Source organism: Cherax quadricarinatus, chromosome 18, assembly GCF_038502225.1.
Source record: "Cherax quadricarinatus isolate ZL_2023a chromosome 18, ASM3850222v1, whole genome shotgun sequence".
NCBI classification, from domain to species: domain Eukaryota; kingdom Metazoa; phylum Arthropoda; class Malacostraca; order Decapoda; family Parastacidae; genus Cherax; species Cherax quadricarinatus.
In genome coordinates, this window is record NC_091309.1 from 41,225,811 (window position 1) to 41,247,565 (window position 21,755).

At 38.8% G+C, this 21,755-nt stretch overlaps 1 protein-coding gene across 4 annotated transcripts in view; it reads right to left on the minus strand.

Moving 5' to 3' along the window:
* Positions 1-706: 706 nt before the first annotated feature.
* MKP-4 (MAPK Phosphatase 4) overlaps positions 707-21,755 on the minus strand; it is a 157,806-nt gene continuing 136,757 nt past the window's right edge. For all 4 annotated transcript variants that reach the window (XM_070086442.1, XM_070086441.1, XM_053777884.2 and 1 more), the window contains 2 exons: positions 17,412-17,635; positions 707-822 (listed from right to left, as the gene is read on the minus strand). In XM_070086442.1, coding sequence (XP_069942543.1) covers positions 746-822; positions 17,412-17,635 — 301 coding nt within the window. In that variant the 3' untranslated portion in view covers positions 707-745. The remainder of the gene's footprint in view (positions 823-17,411; positions 17,636-21,755) is intronic.

The window sequence follows — 21,755 nt, forward strand, 5'->3', positions numbered from 1 at the left end:
CCCTGCTACACCATCTCTCCCTCCTTATCACTGATCCTTCCTACCACCACCACTTTCTCAATCCATCCCTCTCACTTTTCTTTCTTATTTAGGGTCTGTGTACATGATTAAGACACCATTTTCAACAAGTATGTGTATATACCACACAATCTTTTTACAATAGTTTTGATGGCAGAAGGTTTTTGTGGCCACTAAAAGCACATCAAAACCTTGAATAGCTTTAAAAATAAGTTGGACCACTATATAGGTAAGGAAGGTTGGGTTGGAAATTAACCCGATTAGCATTGGCCAGTAAGTCTGTCGCAGTACTCCTTTATTTATATGTGCTTTTTTTCATCATTTGATTATTTTTACATATTTTTTTTGGGGTAGTATGCAGTCATAAGACTGGGTATAATTCTGGGCATGTTATTTAGAAAAAATGCAATTTATGGATGGTAATATATGATAGTGCATTGTGTATCATTGTATTAATTGGGAAATGCTAAACCTGTAAGGGTCATATATATATATATATGATAGTGAATCATTTATCTTTGTATTAGTTGGGAAACGCTAAATCTGTAAGGGTCATACAGCATTTGGAGAATTGGAAGCAGTTGAGTTTGATTTAAGAGGGAACATAAGAATGGAGGAACACTGTATTTAGTGACATAAGTGTTACAAACACTCACTGATCATGTATGTGTCTAATAAAACAATTGGATATATGATGAAATCTTTATTAGAAAACTCTAAGAATACATTATAAACATTTATCTAGCTTTGATGGAATGAAGTAAAATGCTGGACTTATCTTGGCATCACATGGACAACGACATGCTGGAAAGAATGGTGTGTTGCTGTCACTCTTAATATCAATAAAAATACCATGTTAAAAAATTATATGTTAAAAAATAAGTGGTAAAATTCTTTTAATCAGAGAAATGTGCAATGAAGAATTAACATTAAAACCATTTCTAACCAGTTTCCACGTCTATTATTATATTAAAGAAGGTGGAATCCCATAATGGTCATGTAGCAACTGTGTATGAGTGGCAATCAGCCTAGATGTAAGCAAGGAGAGTATAGCTCCAATTAATTGGATCAAGAGCCCTTCACTGTATTCTATATTTTTTGTTAATGGTCACTGGTCTACAACATATGCAAGCGAAGCTAATCTCAGAGCTGCCTTTAGAAACCTCAATTAAAAATATTTTAGGACTCAATATGACATATATTAGGCCTATCATGGAGTATGCAGGACCAGCGTGGAACCCCATATAATTAAGCATATATGAAAACTAGGAAAATTCTAGAGGTTTACGATATGACTAATCCTAAGGGCGAGGAAACTGGGTCATGAGGAGTGACTAAAGGAATTGAACCTGATGACTTTAGAAGCAAAAAAGATTCGGGAAGACATAATTATGACAAACAATATGCTCAAGAGGCTTTGGCAGAGCAGACAGGGACAGACTTTTTGACATCCAAGGCATAGGTATGAGGGGTTCCAGATGGAAGCTTAAGACATAGAAGATTCCCATGGATATTAGGAAATACAGTGGTACCTTGGGATACAAACAGCTCAAAATGCAAACAATTATGTAAGTGTATTTATGTAAGTGCTTTTGCAAGTGTATTTTTGGGGGTATGAAACGGACTAATCTAATTTACATTATTTCTTATAGGAACAAATTCATTTGGTATCAGCACTCGAACAGCCTTCTGGAACGAAAAAAGTTCGTATCCCGAGGTACCACTGTACAATAGCTTTTTCAGTGTCAGGATGAGCTAGTGGTAGAGGCAAACTCAATACATATTGTCAAGAGCAGACATGATAAGGCCCATGAGGCTAGAAACCAACAAAACTGGCAATTGTAGCTTAGAGGCAAAACCAGGAGCTTAGACCTGAACCACCACATATATAAGTCAGTGAGTACAAACTGGTGAGAAACACACACACACACACACACACACACACACACACACACACACACACTGCAGAAGTATGCAATGAGGCTTGTTGCAGAGCTAATGGAATTGAATCTAACAACAGTGGAGGACAGAAGAACCAAGGTGTCCAACTCATCATTTGTAACCTGTAATGTAAAGAATTACTCATGCTGTACTCAGCACGATACTGCCTAAAATTACATGCCAGGACTACAATTAAATGGTTTGTAAGTTTTAGGATTAGTTTCCTTGAAATGCTCTGTATAGTAAGTGACTTTCTACTATCTAGCATTTGTACCAAATTTTATTATAATTTTTTCAAAACGGTAAGCACATGGTATGTAAATTTAATCTCTGTAGTTTCTATGTATGATCATTAGAAATACAGTGGACCCCCGCATAGCGAACTTAATCCGTGCAAGAGGGCTGGTCGTTATGCGAAATGTTCGCTATGCGAATTAATTTTCCCCATAAGAAATAATGGAAATAAAATTAATCCGTGCAAGACACCCAAAAGTATGAAAAAAAATTTTTTTTACCACAAAAAAATTTTAATTTTAGTACACACAAACTGAAAAAGGCATGCACAATTACATGACACTTACTTTTATTGAAGATCTGGTGATGATTGATGGGATGGGAGGAGGGGAGAGAGAGTGTTAGTGTTTAGAAGGGGAATCCCCTTCCATTAGGACTTGAGGTAGCAAGTCCTTTTCCGGGGTTACTTCCCTTCTTCTTTTAATGCCACTAGGACCAGCTTCAGAGTCACTGGACCTCTGTCGCACAACAAATCTGTCCATAGAGCTCTGTACCTCCCGTTCCTTTACGATTTGTCTAAAATGGGCCATAACATTGTCATTGAAATAGTCACCAGCACGGCTTGCAACAGCTGTGTCAGGGTGATTTTCATCCATAAAGGTTTGCAGTTCAATCCACTGTGCACACATTTCCTTAATTTTTGAAGTAGGCACAATGGATTCCACAACTGGCATAGGCTTCTCAGGGTTAGCCCCAAACCCTTCAAAATCTTTCTTAATTTCCATACTAATTCTCACCCTTTTTACCACAGGGTTGGCACTAGAAGCTTTCTTGGGGCCCATGGTCACTTATTTTCCAGAAACAGCACCGAAAACACTGTAATAATACGAAATATTCCGAGTGTATGCTTGAATGTTACCGCGGAGGCTGGCTGGTAAACAATGGACGCGTCTCGGACGAAGGTCGCTGAGCGGGTTTTTGTCCACTATGCGGGGCAAAATTTTGGCGAACAAAGCGTTCGCTATGCGGATTGTTCGCTATGCAAGGCGTTCGCTATGCGGGGGTCCACTGTACAGTTTTTTTTTATATGGATGGTGAAATGTTAAGAAAACTGTTTATAACTTAGATTAGGCCAAAACTGGAATGTGCAGAGGTTGTGTGGTGGACACACCTGTAAAAACACACATAAACTACTGACTGGCTGCCTGAGTTGAGCAGTATGAGTTACAATGAAAAGTTGAAAGCATTAAAGTTGATCATGTTGGCTGACAGGAGGCAAAGAGGATAAATAATAATCAAACAAAGTCTTGAAAAGACTAAAGAGAGTAGATAAAGATTTCTTAGTAGCTGCAACAGGGATAACAAGAGGTCACTGTTGCAAATTGAGGAAAAACCGGAGTGAAAGAATAACAGAAAACTTGTCTTCTCAGAGTGGAATATATGAAGGAGGAACAAGTAAATGCTGCAATCACTGGGAAAAAAAAAAATATGATGAAGAAAGTAATGAAGATAAACACCACGAGCACAACTCTGCTACTGTAGCTAGAAATAGATACTGTAATTACAAAGAGGAAATTACACAACTTTACACATTCACTTGTACACTCACACACTCTTATTGTCATTCAAATTTCAAACTTTCTCATACACTCATTCCAACTCATATTCTCATACACTCTCACTCAGAGTTTCAAACTCTCACACACACTATCCTCCCTTTCCCACATCCTCCCCACAAGTACCTCTCACAGGCCTACTCCAGTGCTACTTTCAAACTGATCCTTTATTTCTTAGTATAGTACAATGCGTAGCTTACATGTAATAAAACAATGTCAAGCTTTAAGAAAGCCACTAGCATGCATGAGCATTTTGGGCAGATTAATTCTAATGCTACACATTACTTAAAACTAGGCATAGGTTATGGAGTGGTAAATTTTAATAATGTATTATTACAACAATGAGAGGTACCAAAATTTATAATTAATAAAATTTATAGTAGAGAGGTAGGAAAATATAATTAGTAAAATTTACATTTAGAAATTTTAGCATACATACAGAGGTACAAAAAAAAATACAGGTAAGAGCAGCATGCCAAAGCCACTTATATGCATAGCATTACGGGCTGGCTTAAAATTAACTTAAGATTAACTAAGCAATGATGAAATCAGTGATAAGACATTATTGTAAACAGATAACTATAAAGCACAAATGAGTATTACAAAGACAGGTCATATGGTTGCATGCATTGCTGTTCATTCAGTAGAATGGAGTATTCTGTTAGGTAGTGTATTTAAAAAAATAACAAAGTTAGATTGGGTCCTAGGTTTAACATTTATGTGATATAATTGTGAGTAACATTTTGGATATACAATTTATAAGGTTCAGTTATTCAGTATTTATTTGGTTTTGAGTGAGTAAGTGAACTTTGAGAAGAGACTTGAATTTATAAACAGGTAGTGTTTCTTTTATATTTACAGGTAATGAATTCCAGATTTTAGGGCCTTTTATGTGCATTGAGTTTTTGCATAGCGTGAGATGGACACGAGGAACATCAAAGAGTGATCTGTGCCTTGTGTTATGGTCATGTGTTCTGTTGAGGTTGGCAAGGAGATGTTTGAGGGGAGGGTTAATATCAGAGTTAAGTGTTCTATGTATGTAATAGGTGCAATAATATGTATGGATGTTTTGTATGGAGAGTAGGTTGAGTGTTTTGAATATTGGTGGAGTGTGTTGCCTGTAGTGAGAATTTGTTATCATTCTAACTGCAGCCTTTTGTTGGGTAATTAGTGGTCTGAGATGGTTAATTGTTATTGAGCCCCATGCACAAATTCCATAGGTGAGATAGGGGTAAATAAGAGAGTGATAAAGGGCCAGGAGGGCTGACTGTGGAACATAGTACCGTATCTTCGATAGTATGCCTACAGTCTTGGAAATTTTCTTAGAAATTTGTTGTATATGTGTATGAAATTTGAGTCTATTATCGAGGTGGATTCCTAAGAATTTTCCCTCTGTTAGCTTTGTGATAGGTGATCCGTTTATCGTTATGTTAAGAGGTACATCTGTAGCTCTGTTACCAAACTGAATGAAGTAGGTTTTGTCAATGTTTAGTGTAAGTTTGTTAGTCCTCATCCAGGTAGATATTTTCTGTAATTCGGTGTTTACAGTATTGGCTAGCGTGACTGGGCTCGGGTGAGAGAAGACGTATGTAGTGTCATCTGCAAAAAGTGTGGGTTTGAGTAATTGCGAAGCATTTGGTAGATCATTTATGTATAGGAGAAAGAGAAGAGGGCCAAGGACACTTCCCTGTGGGACACCAACTGTAATTGGTTGTGCGGAAGAGCTTGCCCCATTTGCGTACACATATTGGCTTCTGTTGCTGAGGTAAGACTTGAGGTAGTTGAGGGAGTGCCCTCTAATACCATAGTGTGGCAATTTTACGTGGAGCAAGTCATGGTCAACTGTATCAAAAGCTTTACGTAAGTCAATGAAGATCCCCAGTGGGACTTCTTTTTTCTCTATTGCAATGTATATATGTTCTAGCATGTGTATAATAGCATCATTAGTATTTTTATTAGGCCTGAATCGAAACTGGCAGGGGTTGAGAATGTTTTGGGAGATGAGGTAGGAGTAGATTCATTTATGAATTAATTTTTCGAAGATTTTTGAGAGAGGGTGTAAATTGGATATTGGCCTATAGTTATTCAACTCTGTTTGGTCTCCTCCTTTATGGATCGGGGTGACCCTTGCTATTTTGAGAACTGTAGGGAAGGTGGAGGATTCAATGGATTTGTTAAAGAGTGTTGCAATGATTGGTGATAGTACTTGTGACGCTTTTTTGTATATAAAGGGTGGTAAGGTATTTAAATCTCCTGCCTTGTTTTTCAGTGCGTTGATAATAAGGGAGACTTCGTATGGGTTAGTCGGAGCTAGGAACAGTGTGTTCGGGTAGTTGCCAGTGAGGTAGTCATTTGGTGGGGTATCTGAGCTTAGGATTTTATTGGCAAGGTTTTGACCTATAGTGGAGAAGAAATCATTGAGTCTGTTTGCTGTTTCTGTTGGTGGGAGTTGGGGTTCATCTGATTTTGCTAATTTTATTTCGCTATGTCGTGATATCTTTTTTGTTCCCAGAATTTCTGATAGGGTCTTCCAGGTCTTTTTTATATCACCTCGTAAGTTGGATAATCTGTTCTCATAATACAATTTTTTTGCCCTTCTTATCAGGCTGGTTAGGATTGACGAGTAACGTTTTGTTTGGTCTCTGGTTATGTGACCCATTCTGTACTGTTTTTCATATCGGTGTTTTGTATTTATGGATTTGAGAATGCTGGGTGTTAGCCAGGGACTGTTCAGTCTCTTAGCTGTCATCTGTTTAGTTTTTTAGGGCAGTGCTTGTTATAAAGGTATTGGGTCTTTTTTAGAAAATTATTAAAACATTCGTCAATATCTGTATAGATTTCTAGCTCAGTGTGCCAGTCAATGTTTGTTACTGCTGTTGTGAAGTTATTAATGGCTGCCTCATTCTGAAGTCTGAAGGTGACTTTAGTAGTGTCTTGGGGTATTTTACCAAGAGTTGTTATGAGGAAAGTAGGGTAGTGGTCTGTGGTATTATCTGTAATTATGCCTGATTTTAAAGGGGATATGGTGTTGGTCCAGATGTGGTCAAGTAGGGAAACACTAGTCTCTGTAACTCTTGTAGGTTTTGTTACTGTTGGTAGCAACATGCAGTTACTCATTGTGTTTGTGAATTCAGTAACATGTGGGTCCTGGTCTAGCAGGAGATTTATATTGAAGTCACCTGAGAGTAATAAGTGATCTTTGTTCATGCATGCATCAGTTATCATACTTCCTAGGTTTTGACTAAATTGGCTAATGTTTGATTGTGGAACTCTGTAGATGTTTATCACTGTGAGAGGTTTTTGTAGGTATTTGGATTTGAATTTAGCTATTATATATTCCCCATGTTCATCCCTTGTGCAAGTATTAGTGATACATTCTAGTTGGTCTGAGTAGTATATAGCAGTGCCACCCCCTTGTTGGTCTGGCCTACAGTTGTGTATGGCTGTGTAACCAGGAATGGCATAGACATCTGTAGTATCAGGCTTTAGCCAGGTTTCAGTTAGTGTAATGATGGACATATTGGCATGCAAGGAATTTAGTAATGCTAGGAGGTCATCATAATGCTTGCTTAAAGATCTGATATTGTAGTTAAAGATAGTTATGTTGTTGTTAGCTCTGAGAAGTGCCTTTGATTGTTCTGCTGTGTAGTAATTACAGTAACTGTTTGAATCATTTAAGTCATTAAATAAGAGGTTGGTATCAGGATCAATGCTTGTAATCATAAGATTTGTAGTGAATCTATAGTTAGAATTAAGTAAAAAAATAAAGTAAATATTCTAAAGCTAAAAAAAAAAAAAAAAAAAAGCACCTGAATTATTTAACAAATGTAAAAATAATGAGCTAAGGTAGTTTTTTAAAGTTAAAATAAAGGAGACAATATAAAAGGGACTAAAATAATTTGTGGTGAACAAATAAAGTGATGATCAAATAATGGAGCTTGGGAATATGATAGTAGGTAGTACTTTAAAGGTAATTCTTTAAAGTTAGAATTATAATATAAAATTATAATATAAAAGGGACTAATATAAGTTGTGGTGAACAATAAAGTGGTAATCAAATAAATGAGCTTTGGAGTATAATGGCAAAATAGTGAACTTATTAACTTTAGCACCTGAGAATAGCACCTTGATTATTTTAACAATTGTGAATATATGAGCTAAGGTAGTTATATAAAGCTAAAATAAAGGAAAAAAATATATATATATATAAGGGACTACAATTAAGTAATGGTAAACAAGTTAAATGGACAGATAGTCACTATGAAATAATATTGGTTTAGGAGTAAGATCTGATTTGTAATATTACAATTTTAAGTGTATATTTAATCCTAAATCCTGAGGTGTCTCCTGGTGTCACAAAATTTCCAAAAAAAAATTATTTTTTCTTATGAAATGGTAGAGAATCTTTTCCCGATTGTAATGACACCAAAAGAATGAAATTTGATGGAAAACTGACAGAATTACGCTCTCATGAAGTTAGCGACCTCAGCGATATTTATGAATCGGCGATTTCGTCCACTTTGAGCCCTATTTTTGGCTAATTCCATTGTTCCAGTCGATGAAACTCATAGCTATTTCTTTAGAACTCCAGTTTTTCTATCGATTGAGTACAAGAAAGTGCCCACTTACTGATTTCAACTACTCAATAACATGGTCAGAAATTTGCAATTTGGCCAATTTCACGAAAATTAAAAAATATGACAATTTCAAAACAGGGTCCAGAATGAACAATGCAGACATTCTTGGCTCTAAAATAACATAGTCTTTGTTCATCAGTCACGTCTCCAGGCCCCTCTGATGTTACTCTTGCTTTCTATTTTGAATTTTTATTAAAAAAAAAAAAACAGAAGATTTACTGTTATGCAGACTACTGCAATATTGTAATAATTGTATAAATAATGTCAACCCATTCATGACTGCATATTAGAATGGCGACTTGGACATTTATTGGAAAATGACATCATTTGTTTACTTTTGCACATCAGCAAAAATCAAACATTTCCCCTACTTTGAGCTCCATTTCAAGGTTCTTTTCATAGTAAAACCAATCAAAATCACCTCTATTTCTATAATATGTTTTCCAGTCTATCAAATGACACCAAGAAAACAAGAATACAACCATAAATACTATACAAAAATAGACCACAAAGTTGGCATTTTCATTAAAAAAAAAAAAAAGGTCTGAGTTTTTTTTTTCATTATGCACTGCGTGCTGCAGGATTTTTTTATATGGTGCACACTGACCACACAGACTCATTCTCTCACAAGTGGGCCTACCAGCTTTCTGCTTGATTTGAAGGAGCTAAAATTTACGAGTATATACGTATATGTCAAACACGGTGGCTTGTAAGACATATATATACGACCGAAACAGTCAAAGGGTTAAAATTGATGTAGCAGTCTTAAGTTAATTTGGATTTCCTGATTAGTTTCAAACCAGAGCTACGATTTCAGGTATAGTATGTATAGTGTTATAGTTAAATTTGGGAGATGAGGTGATTTTTTATTACAGCCCTAAACTGAATGGCTGACAGGGTACCTTTTGCTGGTTCAGGCAATAAATTTCAGATCTTGGGGCTCTTTAACCCTTAAACTGTCCAAACGTAGATCTATGTTCGCACGTGTAGCGCTCTGAACATAGAATCTACGTTTGATTTTACATTGTTTCTTATGTAAAAAAAGACGTAGATCTACATTCGGAGCAGTATGCATGCAAACGTAGATCTACGTTTGAACAGTTTAAGGGTTAAGTGCATTGTATTTTTGCATAGGGTGACAGACACAAGAAATGTTAAAGGGAGTTTTATGCCTTGTGTTATGTCTGCGTGTTCTGTTGTAGCTATCAAAAAGTTTGAGAGGAGGGTTTATATTTTAGTTTAATGTTCTATATATATAGTAGGTACAATAATATGAGTGTATGTTTTGTATATGAAATAAGTTAAAACTCTTGAAGAGTGGTGGGGTGTGTTGTCTGGTGAAGGAATGGGCGATCATCAGCACAGCAGCTTTTTGTTGGGCTATTAATGGTTTAAGGTGACTGGTCATAGTAGATCCCCAAGCACAGATACCATAGGTGATGTAAGGGTAGATTAGAAAGTGGTATTGTGTAATTAGTGCTGTTTGGGATATATAGTACCATATCTTCGAAAGGATGCATACTGTTTTGGAGACCTTGGCTATATATTGGATGTAGGTCTGAAATTTAAGGTTGCTGTCAAGTGAAGACCTAAAAAATTGCTTTCAGTATATCTTGTAATGGAGGAATCATTGATCAATATGTTAATTTGGATATTTGAAGCTCTGTTTCCAATGAGCATGAAGTAGGTTTTGTCTGTATTGAGTGAGTTTGTTGGTCATCAGCTACACACATATTTTTTAGTACAAGTAGCTCTCTGTTAATAGTGTCACTAAGTATAGTTGGGTTAGGGTGGGAGAAGACATAAGTAGTGTCAATGGCTAATAGACTAGGTTAAAGGGGTTAAGATTCATTGGGGAGGTCAGTGATGTAAATGAGAAAGAGCAGAGGGCCAAGGACACTGCCCTGGGGCACTCCAATAGTTAGACTGAGTAGTCGAGGTTACACTGTTAGTGGAGACATACTGTTGTCTATTGCTAAGATAAGATTTTAGCTATTCAAGGGAATGTCCTCTGACCCCATAATGCTCTAGTTTAAGGTGCAAGAGATTGTGGTCCACTGTATCATAAGCTTTCTGCAGGTCAATGAAGAGCCCCAAGGGTATTCAATTTTTTCAAGTGCTGCATATGGCAGTTCAAGCATTTGTATAACTGCATCATTTGTACTTTTCTCAGCCTAAACCCAAACTGCCAAGGGTTAAGTATGTAAGAGTAAACTCGCTTGTGTATTATTTTTTCAAAGATTTTAGACAGTAAGGGCAAGTCTGATATAAGCCTACAGTTATTCACTTCAGAAGACAGGGATAACCCTTGCTATCTTAAGCATTGATGGGAAGGTTGAAGATTCCACTGATTTGTTAAACAGAGTTGCAATAACGGGTGATAGCACATGAGTTGCTTTTTTTGTACATGAGTGGTGGCAAGTTATTTAGGTCTCCTGTATTATTTTTTAGTGACTTTACTCGTTTTTAATACAGTGGACCCCCGGTATTCAATATTAATTCGTTCCTGAGAGCTCATCGAATACCGAAAATATCGAAAAGCGAATAAATTTTCCCCATAAGAAATAATAGAAATCAAATTAATCCGTGCAAGACACCCAAAAGTATGAAAAAAAAAATTTACCACATGAAATATTAAGTTTAATGCAATAGAATAATTACAATAACAACAATAACAATAGAATAATAACAATAGAATAATTGACACTTATCTTTAATGAAGATCTGGTGGTGATTGATGGGATGGGAGGAGGGGAGAGTGTCGAAGTTATTACTGTTTAGAAGGGAAATCCCCTTCCATTAGGACTTGAGGTAGCAAGTCCTTTTCTGGAGTTACTTCCCTTCTTCTTTTAATGCCACTAGGACCAGCTTGAGAGTCACTGGACTTCTGTCGCATAACATATCTGTCCAAAGAGGCCTGTACCTCTCGTTCCTTTATGACTTTTCTAAAGTGATTCACAACATTGTCAGTGTAATAGTCACCAGCATGGCTTGCAATACCTGTGTTAGGGTGATTGTCATCAAAAAAGGTTTGCACTTTAAGCCACATTGCACACATTTCCTTAATCTTTGAAGTAGGCAACTTCTTCAATTTCTCTATCCCCTCCTCCGAAGCAGTTTCCTCAGGTCTGGCCTCTTGCTGTTGAAGATGATCTAGCAGCTCATCAGTGGTTAGTTCGTCATTGTCCTCCTCCACGAACTCTTCCACATCCTCCCCACTAACCTCCAACCCCAAGGACTTCCCCAATGCCACAATGGATTCCTCAACTGGCATAGGATTCCCAGGGTTAGCCTCAAACCCTTCAAAATCCCTTTTGTCTACACATTCTGGCCACAGTTTTTTCCAAGTAGAGTTCAATGTCCTCTTAGTCACTTCCTCCCAAGCTGTACCTATAAGGTTTATACAACTGAGGATATTAAAGTGATCCTTCCAAAACTCTTTTAGGGTCAGTTGAGTTTCTGTGGTCACTACAGAGTACTTTTGAAACATAGCTTTTGTGTACAGTTTCTTGAAGTTGGAAATGGCCTGCTGGTCCATAGGCTGCAGGAGAGGAGTGGTATTAGGAGGCAAAAACTTGACCTTAATGAAGCTCATGTCCCCAGAAAGTCGCTCTTCCAAGTCTGTAGGATGACCAGGGGCATTGTCTAATACCAGGAGGCACTTAAGGTCTAATTTCTTTTCAATTAGGTAATTTTTCACAGTGGGGGCAAATGCATGGTGTAACCAGTCATAGAAAAAGTCCCTAGTGACCCATACCTTACTGTTTGCCCTCCACAGCACACACAAATTAGCCTTGAGGACATTGTTTTTCCTGAACACTCTGGGAGTTTCAGAGTGATACACCAATAAAGGCTTCACTTTGCAATCGCCACTAGCATTGGCACACATCAGAGGAGTAAGCCTGTCTTTCATAGGCTTATGTCCTGGGAGTGCCTTTTCCTCCTGAGTAATGTAGGTCCTGCTTGGCATTTTCTTCCAAAACAGGCCTGTTTTGTCGCAATTAAACACTTGTTCAGGTTTAAATTCTTCACTGTCTATGTAATCCTTGAATTCCTTCACGTATTTTTCAGCTGCTTTTTGGTCCGAACTGGCAGCCTCACCATGCCTAATCACACTATGTATGCCATTACGATTCTTAAATCTTTCAAACCAACCTTTGCTGGCCTTAAATTCACTCACATCAGCACTAGTTGCAGGCAATTTCTTCACCAAATCGTCACGCAACTGCCTAGCCTTTTCACAAATGATCGCTTGAGAGATGCTATCTCCTGCTATCTGTTTTTAATTTATCCACACCAATAACAGTCTCTCAACATTTTCTAACACTTGCGGTCGCTGTCTCGTAATCACAGTTGCATTTTTTGCAAGAACAGCTTCCTTGATTGCCATTTTACTGGTCACTATAGTAGAGATGGTTGATTGGGGTTTACTATATAACCTTGCCAGCTCCGACACACGCACTTCACTTTCGTACTTTGCAATTATCTCTTTCTTCATTTCAATAGTCATTAGCACCTTTTTTCTCGAAGGGTTGGCACTAGAAGCTTTCTTGGGGCCCATGGTGATTTATTTTGCAGAAACAAGCACCAAAAACAGTGATAATATGGAATGTACTGAATGTATCCTTAGATGCGCGCACACTGCCTGGCTTGTAAACACTGGCACACACGGGGCAGTTCAGGCCACACGTGGACACGTCTCGTACGAATCGCATTGAATACCGGGTTTTCGATCCCGAATACTGAGGCGAAATTTTTGCGTTAAAATGCATCGAATACCGGATTTATCGAATACCGATGCCATCGAATACCGGGGGTCCACTGTAGTTATAAATCTATGATATCTGTGTTTGTTAGTCACAGTGAAAATAGTCGCTCGTTACCCCTTCCTGTCCGTACATTTCCTGTAAGCCTAATAATTAGTCTGGCCAAAATTATTTATTTATTATTATCACACTGGCCGATTCCCACCAAGGCAGGGTGGCCCGAAAAAGAAAAACTTTCACCATCATTCACTCCATCACTGTCTTGCCAGAAGGGTGCTTTACACTACAGTTTTTAAACTGCAACATTAACACCCCTCCTTCAGAGTGCAGGCACTGTACTTCCCATCTCCAGGACTCGAGTCCGGCCTGCCGGTTTCCCTGAATCCCTTCATAAATGTTACTTTGCTCACACTCCAACAGCACGTCAAGTATTAAAAACCATTTGTCTCCATTCACTCCTATCAAACACGCTCACGCATGCCTGCTGGAAGTCCAAGCCCCTCGCACACAAAACCTCCTTTACCCCCTCCCTCCAACCCTTCCTAGGCCGACCCCTACCCCGCCTTCCTTCCACTACAGACTGATACACTCTTGAAGTCATTCTGTTTCGCTCCATTCTCTCTACATGTCCGAACCACCTCAACAACCCTTCCTCAGCCCTCTGGACAACAGTTTTGGTAATCCCGCACCTCCTCCTAACTTCCAAACTACGAATTCTCTGCATTATATTCACACCACACATTGCCCTCAGACATGACATCTCCACTGCCTCCAGCCTTCTCCTCGCTGCAACATTCATCACCCACGCTTCACACCCATATAAGAGCGTTGGTAAAACTATACTCTCATACATTCCCCTCTTTGCCTCCAAGGACAAAGTTCTTTGTCTCCACAGACTCCTAAGTGCACCACTCACTCTTTTTCCCTCATCAATTCTATGATTCACCTCATCTTTCATAGACCCATCCGCTGACACGTCCACTCCCAAATATCTGAATACGTTCACCTCCTCCATACTCTCTCCCTCCAATCTGATATTCAATCTTTCATCACCTAATCTTTTTGTTATCCTCATAACCTTACTCTTTCCTGTATTCACCTTTAATTTTCTTCTTTTGCACACCCTACCAAATTCATCCACCAATCTCTGCAACTTCTCTTCAGAATCTCCCAAGAGCACAGTGTCATCAGCAAAGAGCAGCTGTGACAACTCCCACTTTGTGTGTGATTCTTTATCTTTTAACTCCACGCCTCTTGCCAAGACCCTCGCATTTACTTCTCTTACAACCCCATCTATAAATATATTAAACAACCACGGTGACATCACACATCCTTGTCTAAGGCCTACTTTTACTGGGAAAAAATTTCCCTCTTTCCTACATACTGTAACTTGAGCCTCACTATCCTCGTAAAAACTCTTCACTGCTTTCAGTAACCTACCTCCTACACCATACACTTGCAACATCTGCCACATTGCCCCCCTATCCACCCTGTCATACGCCTTTTCCAAATCCATAAATGCCACAAAGACCTCTTTAGCCTTATCTAAATACTGTTCACTTATATGTTTCACTGTAAACACCTGGTCCACACACCCCCTACCTTTCCTAAAGCCTCCTTGTTCATCTGCTATCCTATTCTCCGTCTTACTCTTAATTCTTTCAATTATAACTCTACCATACACTTTACCAGGTACACTCAACAGACTTATCCCCCTATAATTTTTGCACTCTCTTTTATCCCCTTTGCCTTTATACAAAGGAACTATGCATGCTGGCCAAAATGTATTTTCATAATTAGTGGCTCTCTTCAGAGCCTTATATTGTATCAAATTACATCTGCATTATAATACAAAATTCAAAATATAATCAATCTGAATGTATAACTGCTGTAACTAATTTGTACTGTTCAATTTTAATTGGAGTGTACCATACAGTGGAACCTCGGTTGTCTACTACATTACTTGTCGAACCAATCAGTTTTTGAATGAGGAATTCGAGAGAAAAATGTCCTGGTTTTCATATGTTCTCTTGGTTGGCGACCGACAATGCAAACGGCTCAAGTCACCTGCACTAACTCGAGTGCTGTAAACATCTCTTGATGTTTACAGCATGCATCTTGTGAACTTTTTTGTTATTTTGCAGTTTTGGTACAATTCTTTTAATTGTGAGATAAGCCATCCTAGGTCCAAAGAAGGAAAAGAGATGAAAGCAAAAAGAAAAGTTGTAAAAAGCACTGCTGTGTTTAAACAAAGAAGTCATGAGAAAGTAAGAAGATAGGCTCCATGTGGCTGACAGAGCAAAATGTTCTGGGAAATCAAAATCTACCATTAGCATGATACTTGGCCAAAGTAAAAAAAAAACTATACCCATGATATCGCTTGTTTGCAATCGTGTCATTATGATTTCGTGAGTCAAAGAGAAAACATTAAAGCAGCTGACCCTACTTGTTTATCATTCTGAAAATCCAAGAGTTTTTAAGAAATTGGCTGTAATGTGGAGGGCCAACACAAAAGCTTGGATAACAAGACAATTTTTTACCTAGTGGGTTCATGAGGTCTTTGCTCCCACTGTCAAAAAGTACCTAATTAAAAAACAAGTGCCACTCAGGATCCTTTTACTTATGGATAATGCTCCTGTTAACCCTCCAAGCTTGGAAAATGAGTTGCTAGAGGAGTTCAATTTTATAACTGTGAAGTTCTTGCCTCCTAACACCACTTCTCTCATCCAGCCCATGGCCCAGCAGGTCATTCCTAACTTCAAGAAACCAAAGCACCTAAAGTTGCTTTGAAATCACTTCAGAAAGAAATTTAACCGTCAGGGTGTTCTGGAAGGACCATTTCAATATCCTCACCTACTTGGAGCTTATAGATAAAGCCTGGGGAAATGTGTCTTCCAGGACCATGCAGTCAGCATGGAAGAAATTGTAGCCTGACTTTGTGGCAGCCAGGGATTTTGAAGGCTTTGAAGATAAGCCTGAGCTGATAGAGGATATTGTGTCCCTGGAGAAGTCCTTGGGCCTAGAGGTGACTGAAGATGATGTGGAGGAGTTGGTGGATGAGCACAGAACTGAGCTCACCACAGATTGCAGCGGAGGAGCTGTCATCAAAAGAAGAGGAAGAAAAGGATGATGTGCTCACTGCATTTGTCAAAGAATTAAATTTTTTATTAACACACTGGCCGATTCCCACCAAGGCAGGGTGGCCCGAAAAAAAAAAACTTTCACAATCATTCACTCCATCACTGTCTTGCCAAAAGGGTGCTTTACACTACAGTTTTTAAACTGCAACGTTAACACCCCTCCTTCAGAGTGCAGGCACTGTACTTCCCATCTCCAGGACTCAAGTCTGGCCTGCCGGTTTCCCTGAATCCCTTCATAAATGTTACTTTGCTCACAAAGAAATGTGTGCCAAATGGCATGAAGTGCAGGGGTTTTCTGAAAAATACAATCCAGACAAAGCGGTGGCCATCCATCTCTCTAACATGTACAACGACAGTGTAATGTCTCAGTTTAGTCAAGCGTTAAAATGGAGCCTGAAACAAACCTTACTGGACAGGTTTTTAGTGAGAGAAAGAACTAGCGAGCTAAAACAAGGTGATAGTGGTGAAAAGACACAAAGAAGATAAACAACACCAGAAGAACAGTTGTCAGGCATATTAATAGAAGGTGACTGTCCTTCCAAGCTGTAACATACCCCCTCCTCTCCTCCACCTCCTGCTTCTAGTATGCCATTAGCTCTTCTCTTGACAGGTAGGAGGCAGTTAAATTTTCATTTACTGTACAGTATTTTAGTTTAAGTTTCTTTTAGTATTCATTGTTACAGTTTTATGTAGTAGTTAGTGCATTTTTAATACATTATTATATTGTTATTTGGGGTCTGGAATGGATTAACTCTATTTACATTATTCTTTATGGGAAAAAGTGATTTGTTTGTCGTCCATTTTGGCTGTCGAATCGACATCTGGAATGAATTAAATTTGACAACCAAGGCTCCACTGTGTTTAAATTTTTTTTTAAATTGAATTCCATAGGTTTAATGTATATTTACTGCACTTCACAAAGCACACTGAACATTATTATTATGTATAATTGTGTTGGTGATGTGGGTTAACTTATTACAGCTGGAAGGAGTGCAAAATACATCCATCTGTATACAGTAAAGCCAGGGACACTTGGGCAGTCAATTAATTAAATCTTACCTGCACTCCAACTATAGGTTCCAATTTTAGCATGACATTTTGGGCAGAGGAGTTTGCCTTGCAAGGTTCTTGTTGCATCAGTCATCCATGCAATTGGCAGGGTAAATATTCCTTGATGACACATGGGAAGATTATCTCTTCTTCTTGACCACTTGCTGTCACTCCAGCTCGGAGCTTCCCCAGGGCAGTGAGGCAAAATGCAATCTTGACTAATTAGAGCACACCTGAAAAGTGATCATAAAAAACTCTTCAATCAATAATGAAGTTATACAGCTAGGTCTCAATTAGTGCAAATAGTAAATCCCATGGAGACATTGCATTACAGCCTTACCTCATTTAATGACGGAGTTCTGTTCCTAAGATCACATTGATAAACGAATTCGTTGCTAAGTGAGGAGCATACTGTAATGATAGTGGGTTTGTGTCAACCATCTTTGTTTTACTGTCACCTTTGCACCATTTATAGCATTTCTGGTATATTTTTAAATGTTTATACAGTAATGTACTGTATATTGTAATAAACAGAATAGAGGAAATCAGCTCTAATATACATTATATTTAGGTATGCATACTGGACAGACAGCTTGTTGTAAGTCTGAGTCGTCGGTAAACGAGTACATCACTAAGTGAGGAGAGGCTGTATTTGAATTCACACTATTCAAATTACAGCCTCTCCCCACTTAGCGCCGTACTCGTTTACTGATGCCTCGGACTTATGACGGGCTCTCTGACCAGTATTCATACCTAAATAATGTATATTAGAGCTGATTTCCTCTATTCTGTTTATTTCAATATACAGTGGACCCTTGACCAATGATATTAATCCGTTCCTGAGAGCTCATCATTAATCGAAATTATCGTTAGTCGAGTTAATTTTCCCCATAAGAAATAATGGAAATCAAATTAATCCGTGCAAGACACCCAAAAGAATTGAAAAAAAAAATTTACCACATGAAATATTAATTTTAACACACACAAACTGAAGAAGACATGTACAATTACATGACACTTACCTTTATTGAAGATCTGGTGATGATTGATGGGATGGGAGGAGGGGAGACTGTGGATGGTGTTAGTGTTTAGAAGGGAAATCCTCTTCCATTAGGACTTGAGGTATCAAGTCCTTTTCCGGGGTTACTTCCCTTCTTTTAATGCCACTAGGACCAGCTTGAGAGTCACTGGACCTCTGTCGCACAACATATCTGTCCATAGAGGCCTGTACCTCCCGTTTCTTTATGACATTCCTAAAGTGTTTCACAACATTGTCAGTGTCACAATTAAACACTTGTTCAGGTTTCAATTCTTCAATGTCTATGTACTCCTTGAATTCCTGCACATATTTTTCAGCTGCTTTTTGGTTCAAACTGGCAACCTCACCATGCCTTATCACACTATGTATGCCACTACGATTCTTAAATCTCTCAAACCAACCTTTGCCGGCCTTAAATTCACTCACATCACCACTAGTTGCAGGCATTTTTCTAATTAAATCCTCATGCAACTTCCTAGCCTTTTCGCATATGATCGCTTGAGAGATGCTATCTCCTGCTATCTGTTTTTCGTTTATCCACACCAATAACAGTCTCTCAACATCTTCTATTACTTGCAATCTCAGTTTCGAAAACATAGTTGCACCTTTGGCAAGAACAGCTTCCTTGATTGCCATTTTCTTGGCCACAATAATAGCAATGGTTGATTGGGGTTTTGTGTACAACCTGGCCAGCTCGGAGACACACACTCCACTTTCATACTTGGCAATGATCTCTTTCTTCATCTCCATAGTAATTCTCACCCTTTTTGCTGTAGGGTTGGCACTAGAAGCTTTCTTGGGGCCCATGGCGACTTATTTTGCAGGTGCAATCACTAAAAACGCTGTGATAATATGAAATGTTCCGACTGTATGTTTGGATGGGACCGCGGTGGCTGGCTGGCTTGTAAACACTGGCCACAAGTGGACGCGTCTCAGATGGAACGAATCGTGTTGGTCGAGTTTTTTAGCGGTAGCCGAGGCAAAATTTTTGCGTTAAAATGTATCGCTAGTCAGATTTAACGTTAGGCGATGCCATCGTTGGTCGAGGGTCCACTGTACAGTACACTACTGTATAAACATTTAAAAATATACCAGAAATGTTATAAATAATGGTTGACACAAACTCACTACCATTATAGTATGCTCCTCACTTAGCGATGAATTTGTTTAACGACATGATCTTAGGAATGGAACTCCGTTGCTAAGTGAGGAGAGGCTGTATATGTAATTTTTGTGCATGATTTGAAGAATTTGGTCTCAATTAGTGCAAATAGTAAACCCCATGGAGACATTGCATTACAGCCTTACCTCATTTAATGACGGAGTTCTGTTCCTAAGATCACATTGATAAACGAATTCGTTGCTAAGTGAGGAGCATACTGTAATGATAGTGGGTTTGTGTCAACCATCTTTGTTTTACTGTCACCTTCGCACCATTTATAACATTTCTGGTATATTTTTAAATGTTTATACAGTAGTGTACTGTATATTGTAATACAGTGGACCCTTAACTAGCGATGGCATCGATTAACGATAAATCTGACTAGCGATACATTTAAACGCAAAAATTTTGCCTCAACTAGCGCTTAAAAACCTGACCAGCGCTATTCGTTCCGTACCATACGCGTCCACTTTGGCCTGAGCGCGCCTCACTTGTCCCTTGGGTGTCAGTGTTTACAAGCCAGCCAGCCACCGTGGTCGCTTCCAAACATACAACAACTTTTTAAAATTCAAATTCAAATTCAAAAATTTATTCTCTATAAGGATTACAATGCTGAGTTTACAGAATTTGGTTATTGTGTGGTTTACATGTATTTTATTATTATTTTTTTATTATCACACTGGCCGATTCCCACCAAGGCAGGGTGGCCCGAAAAAGAAAAACTTTCACCATCATTCACTCCATCACTGTCTTGCCAGAAGGGTGCTTTACACTACAGTTTTTAAACTGCAACATTAACACCCCTCCTTCAGAGTGCAGGCACTGTACTTCCCATCTCCAGGACTCAAGTCCGGCCTGCCGGTTTCCCTGAACCCCTTCATAAATGTTACTTTGCTCACACTCCAACAGCACGTCAAGTATTAAAAACCATTTGTCTCCATTCACTCCTATCAAACACGCTCATGCATACCTGCTGGAAGTCCAAGCCCCTCGCACACAAAACCTCCTTTACCCCCTCCCTCCAACCTTTCCTAGGCCGACCCCTACCCCGCCTTCCTTCCACTACAGACTGATACACTCTTGAAGTCATTCTGTTTCGCTCCATTCTCTCTACATGTCCGAACCACCTCAACAACCCTTCCTCAGCCCTCTGGACAACAGTTTTGGTAATCCCGCACCTCCTCCTAACTTCCAAACTACGAATTCTCTGCATTATATTCACACCACACATTGCCCTCAGACATGACATCTCCACTGCCTCCAGCCTTCTCCTCACTGCAACATTCATCACCCATGCTTCACACCCATATAAGAGCGTTGGTAAAACTATACTCTCATACATTCCCCTCTTTGCCTCCAAGGACAAAGTTCTTTGTCTCCACAGACTCCTAAGTGCACCACTCACTCTTTTTCCCCTCATCAATTCTATGATTCACCTCATCTTTCATAGACCCATCCGCTGACACGTCCACTCCCAAATATCTGAATACATTCACCTCCTCCATACTCTCTCCCTCCAATCTGATATTCAATCTTTCATCACCTAATCTTTTTGTTATCCTCATAACCTTACTCTTTCCTGTATTCACCTTTAATTTTCTTCTTTTGCACACCCTACCAAATTCATCCACCAATCTCTGCAACTTCTCTTCAGAATCTCCCAAGAGCACAGTGTCATCAGCAAAGAGCAGCTGTGACAACTCCCACTTTGTGTGTGATTCTTTATCTTTTAACTCCACGCCTCTTGTCAAGACCCTCGCATTTACTTCTCTTACAACCCCATCTATAAATATATTAAACAACCACGGTGACATCACACATCCTTGTCTAAGGCCTACTTTTACTGGGAAATAATTTCCCTCTTTCCTACATACTCTAACTTGAGCCTCACTATCCTCGTAAAAACTCTTCACTGCTTTCAGTAACCTACCTCCTACACCATACACTTGCAACATCTGCCACATTGCCCCCCTATCCACCCTGTCATACACCTTTTCCAAATCCATAAATGCCACAAAGACCTCTTTAGCCTTATCTAAATACTGTTCACTTATATGTTTCACTGTAAACACCTGGTCCACACACCCCCTACCTTTCCTAAAGCCTCCTTGTTCATCTGCTATCCTATTCTCCGTCTTACTCTTAATTCTTT